Raw genomic sequence first — 10,653 nt, forward strand, 5'->3', positions numbered from 1 at the left:
CTGTGATGGCTTTGATAGTGCCTTACATCCTCTTCTCAGGCACCGTCCACCACCATCGTACAACACAGGGACCACCACAGACTGGTAAAACCTTCCTGTAGAGGGTCCGTGTTGTCTGACCAGACCTCCAGGAATTTACAGCTGTCCTCCACCCCACCCCCCAATCACAACAGGGGTGGGGATCTCCTTCTGCGTCAGAACTCCACCAGTTCCTTGTTTTTCTGATGTTGAGCAGTCACACAAGCTGTTGATGGAGTCGACAGTGGAGGAGTCGTCTGAGAACTTCTGGTGTAAAGGGTGATTATGTTGACATCTGTAAACCACGTCACCAGGTCCTGCTTCACCTGCATCACAGCATCTAGTGGACGCACAGCGTCAAACACGGGGGTTAGAGAACTCTGTGGTTCTCCAGGTGTGTGTGTGTGAGTTTATCAATGGTTTTCTATGGATGTATCTTCTGTAAATTTGAATTTAGATTATTTCTGATAATTATTTTTGTGTTTGAGTCTTAACTTCCTCTCACATCATCAGAAACATGAAGGATGTACTAAGAAACTTAAGAGTACCAGTGCAAAGATAAATACACTCCATTAGAAAAATAATAAAATATATATGAACGTGTCAGCTGACGGTACTCAGTTACTTTCTCTCAGTTGTAACAGTACTCAGGTACTTTCTCTCTCAGTTGTAACAGTACTCAGGTACTTTCTCTCTCAGTTGTAACAGTACTCAGGTACTTTCTCACAGTTGTAACAGTACTCAGGTACTTTCTCTCTCAGTTGTAACAGTACTCAGGTACTTTCTCTCTCAGTTGTAACAGTACTCAGGTACTTTCTCTCTCAGTTGTAACAGTACTCAGGTACTTTCTCTCAGTTGTAACAGTACTCAGTTACTTTCTCACAGTTGTAACAGTACTCAGTTACTTTCTCTCTCTGTTGTAACAGTACTCAGGTACTTTTTCACAGTTGTAACAGTACTCAGGTACTTTTTCACAGTTGTAACAGTACTCAGGTACTTTCTCTCAGTTGTAACAGTACTCAGGTACTTTCTCTCCATGTTGTAACAGTACTCAGTTACTTTCTCTCTCTGTTGTAACAGTACTCAGGTACTTTTTCACAGTTGTAACAGTACTCGGGTACTTTCTCTCAGTTGTAACAGTACTCAGGTACTTTCTCTCAGTTGTAACGGTTCAGGTACTTTCTCTCTCAGTTGTAACAGTACTCAGGTACTTTCTCTCTCAGTTGTAACAGTACTCAGGTACTTTTTCACAGTTGTAACAGTACTCAGGTACTTTCTCTCAGTTGTAACAGTACTCAGGTACTTTCTCTCTCAGTTGTAACAGTACTCAGTTACTTTTTCACAGTTGTAACAGTACTCAGGTACTTTCTCTCAGTTGTAACAGTACTCAGTTACTTTTTCACAGTTGTAACAGTACTCAGTTACTTTTTCACAGTTGTAACAGTACTCAGGTACTTTCTCTCTCAGTTGTAACAGTACTCAGGTACTTTCTCTCAGCTGTAACAGTACTCAGGTACTTTCTCTCAGTTGTAACAGTACTCAGGTACTTTCTCTCTCAGTTGTAACAGTACTCAGGTACTTTCTCTCTCAGCTGTAACAGTACTCAGTTACTTTCTCTCAGTTGTAACAGTACTCAGGTACTTTCTCTCTCAGTTGTAACAGTACTCAGGTACTTTCTCTCTCAGCTGTAACAGTACTCAGGTACTTTCTCTCAGTTGTAACAGTACTCAGGTACTTTCTCTCTCAGTTGTAACAGTACTCAGGTACTTTCTCTCTCAGTTGTAACAGTACTCAGGTACTTTCTCTCAGTTGTAACAGTACTCAGGTACTTTCTCTCAGTTGTAACAGTACTCAGGTACTTTCTCTCTCAGCTGTAACAGTACTCAGGTACTTTCTCTCAGTTGTAACAGTACTCAGGTACTTTCTCTCTCAGTTGTAACAGTACTCAGGTACTTTCTCTCAGTTGTAACAGTACTCAGGTACTTTCTCTCAGTTGTAACAGTACTCAGGTACTTTCTCTCAGTTGTTACAGTACTCAGGTACTTTCTCTCAGTTGTAACAGTACTCAGGTACTTTCTCTCTCAGTTGTACCAGTACTCAGGTACTTTCTCTCAGTTGTAACGGTTCAGGTACTTTCTCTCTCAGTTGTAACAGTACTCAGGTACTTTCTCTCTCAGTTGTAACAGTACTCAGGTACTTTTTCACAGTTGTAACAGTACTCAGGTACTTTCTCTCAGTTGTTACAGTACTCAGGTACTTTCTCTCAGTTGTAACAGTACTCAGGTACTTTCTCTCAGTTGTTACAGTACTCAGGTACTTTCTCTCAGTTGTAACAGTACTCAGGTACTTTCTCTCAGTTGTAACAGTACTCAGGTACTTTCTCTCTCAGTTGTAACAGTACTCAGGTACTTTCTCTCAGTTGTTACAGTACTCAGGTACTTTCTCTCAGTTGTAACAGTACTCAGGTACTTTCTCTCAGTTGTAACAGTACTCAGGTACTTTCTCTCTCAGTTGTAACAGTACTCAGGTACTTTCTCTCAGTTGTAACAGTACTCAGGTACTTTCTCTCAGTTGTTACAGTACTCAGGTACTTTCTCTCAGTTGTAACAGTACTCAGGTACTTTCTCTCTCAGTTGTACCAGTACTCAGGTACTTTCTCTCAGTTGTACCAGTACTCAGGTACTTTCTCTCAGTTGTAACAGTACTCAGGTACTTTCTCTCTCAGTTGTAACAGTACTCAGGTACTTTCTCTCTCAGTTGTAACAGTACTCAGGTACTTTCTCTCAGTTGTAACAGTACTCAGGTACTTTCTCTCTCAGTTGTAACAGTACTCAGGTACTTTCTCTCTCAGTTGTTACAGTACTCAGGTACTTTCTCTCAGTTGTAACAGTACTCAGGTACTTTCTCTCAGTTGTAACAGTACTCAGGTACTTTCTCTCAGTTGTAACAGTACTCAGGTACTTTCTCTCAGTTGTAACAGTACTCAGGTACTTTCTCTCTCAGTTGTAACAGTACTCAGGTACTTTCTCTCTCAGTTGTAACAGTACTCAGGTACTTTCTCTCAGTTGTAACAGTACTCAGGTACTTTCTCTCTCAGTTGTAACAGTACTCAGGTACTTTCTCTCTCAGTTGTTACAGTACTCAGGTACTTTCTCTCAGTTGTAACAGTACTCAGGTACTTTCTCTCTCAGTTGTAACAGTAGTCAGGTACTTTCTCTCAGTTGTAACAGTACTCAGGTACTTTCTCTCTCAGTTGTAACAGTACTCAGGTACTTTCTCTCAGTTGTAACAGTACTCAGGTACTTTCTCTCAGTTGTTACAGTACTCAGGTACTTTCTCTCAGTTGTAACAGTACTCAGGTACTTTCTCTCAGTTGTTACAGTACTCAGGTACTTTCTCTCAGTTGTAACAGTACTCAGGTACTTTCTCTCTCAGTTGTAACAGTACTCAGGTACTTTCTCTCTCAGTTGTAACAGTACTCAGGTACTTTCTCTCTCAGTTGTAACAGTACTCAGGTACTTAGTGTCTGGAGTACACGCGGCCTGTGTTTTTCTTCTGTCCTGCACACATCTAGGTGGCGGCGGAACGTAATCTCGCGAGAGTGTGAGTTCCCGTTAGCCCCCGCGCTCAGAAGGCTCTGATGGAGGAGGTGGCCATGTTGTAGCGACAGAGACGCTGAGCTGGATCACTACCCGAGACGTTTGGCTCTGAACCGGCCCTGTAAACCACACCACCCTCCGGGACCGTCCGCCCTGTTCCCCGTCACTCCGCCGGGCTACAGACGACACCATGAGCGGCGGGACGCCGTATCTCGGCAGCAAAATCAGCCTCATCTCGAAGGCCGCGATCCGCTATGAGGGGATCCTGTACACCATCGACACCGAGAACTCCACCGTCGCTCTGGCTAAAGGTGACGCTGCTCCCGGCGGTCTGCCCCGGTCACAGCCGGGTGTACAGTACAACCACGGTTCAGAATTAAAGGCGAAAAGAGAAAATGCTCCTGGCGGAGGAAGTTAATTTGTCCACAGGGTTCATTCAAAACACGTTAGCCAAGAGGCTAGGGTTAGCCTGCTAGCGCTAGCGAAGATGCTAACAGCCGAAGCGGCACAGTGCGATGCGTCAGTCCCGCTCACAGCAGCGTCACTTCAGCCAGAGAGAGTGATGCAGCGGGTCACTGAGGGGGGGGGCGCCATGCGGCTCAGTTGAACCCTCCTTTGGTCACCTGTGGGCGGATTAACACGACCCGTGTCTGCTACATGAGTCAGCTAACGTTAGCATGGAGGCTAGCTGCAGAGGATTCAAATGTTTTTCTGTCATCTGCTGCTCTGCATCCTGACGTGACGTCACTCACCTATTCATGACGAAAGCGAAGCAGCAGCTAGTGACGTAATGACCAGCCATGCATTTAAACATGTGTCTGATCTGCCCCTGAATGTAGTGACCCCTGAAAGTAGTGACCCCTGAAAGTAGAATGTAGTGACCGCTGAAAGTAGTGACCCCTGAAAGTAGTGACCCCTGAATGTAGAATGTAGTGACCCCTGAAAGTAGTGACCCCTGAATGTAGTGACCCCTGAAAGTAGTGACCCCTGAATGTAGTGACCCCTGAAAGTAGAATGTAGTGACCCCTGAATGTAGTGACCCCTGAATGTAGTGACCCCTGAATGTAGAATGTAGTGACCCCTGAATGTAGTGACCCCTGAAAGTAGTGACCCCTGAATGTAGAATGTAGTGACCCCTGAAAGTAGTGACCCCTGAATGTAGTGACCCCTGAAAGTAGTGACCCCTGAAAGTAGTGACCCCTGAAGCCCAGAGTTCTCACTGGTTTGTCAAGCTGCAGCAGATTCTTTCATCTGCTTTGATCTTACGTCCATTAAAACCTACAACTCAAATTGATTCGTTGGACAGAAAATGAATCAGCAACTATTCTGATAAATCAGCAGATTTGTTCACAGGGTCCAGTTTCATAAACGTCACTGATTCTTTGGTTTTTCACACTTTGTCACGAACACAAACGTTTTCACTATTTTTAACACAAAACAATCAGTAGACAAATTGAGAAGATCAACAAGAGTGTTTCCATTTAAATGTGTTTAATTCAGAATTTAACCATATTAAAGCAGTTCAAACGACGCTCAGTTGAGTGATGTGTTGCTGACGAGTGCCCAGAGGTTTTTGACCTGTGACTCTGTTTGGTCGTTGTCAGTTCGTTCCTTTGGAACTGAGGACCGCCCCACCGACAGGCCCATCCCTCCTCGAGATGACACTTTCGAGTACATCATCTTCAGAGGCAGCGACATCAAGGACTTGACGGTGTGCGAGCCGCCAAAACAAACCAGTTCTCTCCCTCAGGACCCCGCCATTGTCCAGGTACGTCTTCACCACACACACTGTGGTTCTTGTCTTTTATTTGTAGTTAAATGTCTTGTGTCTCTCTCAGTCGTCCATGGGCTCCAGCTCCTCGTCCTCGGCTGCCGCCGCCCCAACCCCGTTCCAGGCAGCTGGTTCCTATGGACTCTTCAACCGGGCCCCAGTTCCTGCCTACAACCAGTTCAGCACCAGCCCCCTTGTCTCCCCTCAGTTTGGACCTGTTGGCGTCGGTAGGAACAGGACCTTTGATCGTGTGTGTGTTTGAGACGTGTTTGGAGATTTTATTATTTTAACTGTGGGGTGAGCATGACATCCAAAGGTTGAGGGTCTGTCCGTGACTCTCGTACCACGTTAATCATGCCACAGAAAGTGGGGGGGGGTTGATTCATGGCTTTCATCAGGCCGTCACTCTCCTCTACAGCTGCGCCACACAAGTCTATCACAACGTCGTTTTTAAATGTTGTATTCGTGATGCCGTGTTTTCCATCTTCACATGAGACATGTTCAAGGCACATTTTAATGTCAGGTGAGAACAGACGAACGGAACACTTGTGATCAGATCCCAGGATAGACGTTAACACCAGGTGTGAACATAGCCTCAGCATTTGTTGAGTCGCCATTTGACAGATGAGATGATGATCGGTTCACTCCTGCATGTCTCTCTCACACACAACCAGAGAGCCTCAGATCAGATGGTCTGATTTACAGGAACAGCGCGTGTCATTTCCTGCTGTTCCCCTCACACAGGACGGTCAGCATCGTTGTTTGACTTGAGCGCAGCCTCGACCAGATTCAGTGTGACTCACACTCTCTGGGTTCTCTGGTAACTGAAGGTAAAAAATCTGCAGGAGTAACAGGGAATCACAGATCCATGTGTGCTGTTGTCTTCTGACTCATCAGTCACATGAGGGTAAACTTCCACAGTTTGTAATAAACTAAAAGAATCTGATTTACTCGGAGCATGTTTTTTTCTATTTGACAGAAATGAATCTTTATTGAAAAGTCTCCTCATGGCCAGAGGCAGAACCTGCATGTTTAGTCCGAAGCTTGAGCTGAAAGATTTAAACCTGTTTTCAGAAAAATGTCTGTGACCCACAGGCTGCGTTCACATCCGAGCTTAGTTCATCAAGTACTGTAACGTTTTCCACCGAGAGTTGTGCAAAACAAGACCCATTAAAAACGCCATTGTGGCATCTCGTGATCACTCGTGTTTCCATCCACATGTTGTGATCAAAGACTGTAAACAAAGATGGATGACATGTCTCCACTTTACAAACAAAGCTAAAATATCTCAGATACCAACTCTGTGCAGTAGTGATTGTGGAGCCGTGGTATAGAGGTCCCGCCCATCCACACTCCAGACCAATCGCAAGTCAGTGTCTGCTGTCAATGAACATTTTTAATTTTCTGCATCATTTTCTGTTGTGTTGACATTTAAGTTTCGAGGAAATCTTGACAGAGCATCTTGATTTAAGTTTGTGTGCACTAAAGTTTGATTGACAGCTTTGTCTCCAAACCAACCGCCCAATCACTTAAAGAAGAGATACTTTCATTGATCCATCCCCCTTTTTACACATGCAGTTTTTAACCCACAATCCCACACACAGACACACACACAGACACACACACACACACACACACAGAGGGTAGAGTGATGGGCAGCCCCGGGAAGCGCCCTGCGAGCAATTGGGGGTTTGGTGCCTTGCTCAAGGGCACCTCCATACTTGTTAGTCCATGCTGGGTTATGGACTGAGCTACTGCTGCCCTTAACTTCAGCTCATTGTAGTTTAATGAGATGTGAACTAACTCACATCTGTTGTCCAGGCCCAGTCCACAGCCCCACCCTGGACCCCCTGAGGAAGAGCCCCACCTTAGAGCAGGTGATCCAGGCTGCTCCGTTAGCCCCGACCGCCGCCGCTCCGGCCCCTGGCCTGGGACGCAGGAGCCCCACCCACATTCGCTCGGCTCCCCTCACCACGGGGCAGAGCAGTCAGAAGGTCCAGCACCAGGATGTTGTCGACCCAAGAAGGGGTGAGACTGTCAGGGGAGGCCGCAGCAGCCAGGGCTGGTCCACGCCCCGAACCATCTCCGCCTCTCACATCACTGCTGTAGATAGGGCTCCCCCTGCAGGCCTTACCCACTCTGTCTTCAGCCACTCAGGTGAGACTCTGTGCTGCTGCTCCACTTTCATCTTTTACTAAGACATATCAGAGTTCATACATTCTCATAGAAATAAAAAGTGAATTTGAACAAACACAATAAAGTTATTATTTACACTATAATCCACATACAATGAAACCAGTGACGATCAGAGGGTCAGTGATAAGTCAGCTGATCAGTGAACACACTGAGATTTATTATTCAGACAAAACACAACTAAGAGTAAAATACATAAAAGAGCACAAACATATTTATATTAATGTCTGTTTTCAGTTGAACTGTTTTCAGTTAGTCATTTTTTATTGCTAGCCTCATTTTGAATTTCTGTGCTAATGAACGAGGCTCAGGTGAAACTCTAAGGTTTCATATTGTGAACAGAAGATCTGTTTTTATTAAATATTTATATATTTATGTTCCTGAGGTCAAACGTTTAAAACGTGTTTGTCTGAAGAGCCTTTACTCATGTTGTCAGACGCCAGGTGACTTACAGCCTGGCGCTGCCACTCGCCCGCCTGACGTCTTTTTCTGCTGAACGTGTCCTGATTGACAAGTTGAGTCTTTAGGCTCAGTGAATAACAGACAGCGCCTCCTGCTGGTGCATTTCCTCCACGTTTGATGTGGTTTTGTATAAAGCTGCAATCCAGCTCCACTACGTTTGGCATCGTTTTACTTCCCCATGTGTCGTCATGTGACCGTTTTGTTCTCCTCTTCAAACCTCTTTCTTTTGACGGATTTTGTCTTTATTGCAGCACCTGCCGGGGCACCGGCAAACCGCCGTGGGCGAGGAGGCGGCCACCGCGGCAGAGGACGCTTCAACGTTCGCCGGGACGGACCCATGAAGTTTGAGAAAGACTTTGACTTTGAGAGCGCTAACGCCCAGTTCAACAAAGAGGAGATTGACCGAGAGTTTCAGAGCAAACTGAAGCTGAAAGGTGTGTGTGTGTGTGTGTGTGTGTGTGTGTGTGTGTGTGTGTGTGTGTGTGTGTGTGTGTGTGTGTGTGTGTGTGTGTGTGTGTGTGTGTGTGTGTGTGTGTGTTCAAATATACGCTCACTCGACAGCGGACGGCTGCGTTCTCTCAGATGCATTAAGAAACCATGTGTATTCACCTTCAGATGAGAAGACGGAGAAGTCGGAGAAGACAGTGAATGGCGAGGACAAAGGCGATTCCGGCGTAGAGACTCAGAACAGCGAGGGCAACGCTGACGAGGAGTGCGACCCGCTTGGCCCCAACTGCTACTACGACAAGTCCAAGTCGTTCTTCGACAACATCTCGTGTGACGACAGCAGGTACGAGTGTGTCAACAGTGGCATGTGTGAACTTCATCATTGAACTCACTCAGAAATGTTTCTCTTTTCTTCTTCAGGAAAGCAAACGACAAGTCTGGAGGCTCCGTGTTCCCGCGGTGAGTGTTGGTCTCATCATGTGACTCCGTTGAATATAAATAATAAACAGTTAGATCGTCAGGCCTGTTGTCTGTCAGGTAACTAGTTAGAAATGAATCCTTCAATCTGTCTCACTCTCTCTTTTCTCTCTTTGCACTCTCTCTCTTCTTTCTCTTTCTCTCTCGTCCTGCAGGGAGCGGAGGCAGACCTGGGCGGAGGAGAGGCGGATGAATGCTGAAACTTTTGGTATCCCTCTGCGTCGCGGTCGTGGAGGTTACCGTGGACGTGGCGGCATGGGTTTCCGCGGAGGTCGGGGGCGTCCGGTGAGCCGAGGGTCCTTCGGGCCCCCGCAGGGAGGCGGCGGCTTCAGAGGAGGATACAGAGGAAACCAGGCGGGCCGGGAATTTGCCGACTTGTCAGCGTACAGGGTAAAAGATTCTGTTAAAGGGACTAAAGCACAGACGTGTTTTTTAAATCACATTGTAAAAGTGTGTTTTCTTTTCTCTTGCAGAAGGACAACAAAGTGTCTGCGTAGTCTCTGTGGTCGAAGTTTCTACTCTGAGGTGGAACACTTAGTTTCTGTCGGCTAAATAATGAAGATTGTCTACTAGTTGTATATTTGTCACCAGCACTGGGGTCGACTGCTCCAACGCAACTTAACTCTCTGAATCTTTCAAAGGTGAACACGACTACGATGCAGTTTATCACAGAAACCATTCAAACACAAACTCCAGATCTTTTCAAAAATGTCCTGAAATTATAATATTCACGTTTCAGTTGATGGTTTTGTTTTGGATGAATTTTCTGCCCCTGAACCTGTATTTGATCATCTGTTGTCGGGTGTGGTCACATGACTTTCTGTGACGCTCACTGATGTAGCTTTATTCTGTAATTCTGTGAGTCGAGCACCAGGTCTCAGCTTTCTAATGTGTTTTTCTACCGTGTCCCTCACGTCACGTCTACTCGTCGCCGTGCTCGTGACTCTGGTCTAAAATCTTTTCACCCTTCACCTGCGTTTTGGTTTTTCTTTCTCTGTCGATCATAAGATGTTGACTTCCGTGTTTGACACCAGTGACGACCTGAAAGTAAAATAATCTGTAATTTTCATAATCGGTCAATCGTTAATAAATGAGTTTCACATGTGACGCTGTAAAGTGAATAATTTGTAAATGTATTCCTCACAGACGTGATCGACGTCCCAACAAAATTAACTGATGAGAATCGTAGTTTTCAGCTCTTTGTTCTTCACTCTCTCGCTCTAATGTGTCAGAGCTGATTTTCACATTTGTTCTCTCCTGGTGTTACACGTGGTGTTTACTCTGAGGTCCGAGGTCAAACTTCATTTGCGCTAGTTTTCTCTGTCACGTTGCAACTGCGTCAAGGAATAAACTCTGTATTTACAGATTTTAAACTAAAACAGGTCACATCAGTGAAATAACTAATGATTGATCACCAGGAAATAACTTACAATTAATTTTTCAAGCAAAAACTGAAAAATTTAAATCACAAGATTTCCTATTTTTCTGTTTCAAATTGAAATATTCTTTGGTTTGTGGAAGTTTCACAGATTAACGGATGTTTCGATAAATTAAAAATTGATCAACACAAATAGATAAATAATATTGATCAATATACCTTATTTCTTTTTATTTCTACATTTAATGTGTCATAAAGCAGAAACACATTTATTCATATTTACAGGCACATTTTCATTTTGACATTTC

General features: G+C 45.0%; 1 protein-coding gene across 1 annotated transcript; it reads left to right on the plus strand.

Moving 5' to 3' along the window:
* Positions 1-3,551: 3,551 nt before the first annotated feature.
* lsm14aa (LSM14A mRNA processing body assembly factor a) lies at positions 3,552-10,072 on the plus strand. The gene is made up of 9 exons (XM_069528414.1): positions 3,552-3,928; positions 5,222-5,385; positions 5,456-5,615; positions 7,210-7,545; positions 8,295-8,477; positions 8,659-8,833; positions 8,911-8,949; positions 9,123-9,357; positions 9,441-10,072. The coding sequence occupies exons 1-9, from the start codon at positions 3,808-3,810 to the stop codon at positions 9,462-9,464; spliced, it is 1,437 nt and encodes a 478-aa protein (XP_069384515.1). The 5' UTR covers positions 3,552-3,807; the 3' UTR covers positions 9,465-10,072.
* Positions 10,073-10,653: the final 581 nt, after the last annotated feature.

The sequence above is a fragment of the Paralichthys olivaceus genome, chromosome 7 (genome assembly GCF_024713975.1).
Source record: "Paralichthys olivaceus isolate ysfri-2021 chromosome 7, ASM2471397v2, whole genome shotgun sequence".
Taxonomy (NCBI): domain Eukaryota; kingdom Metazoa; phylum Chordata; class Actinopteri; order Pleuronectiformes; family Paralichthyidae; genus Paralichthys; species Paralichthys olivaceus.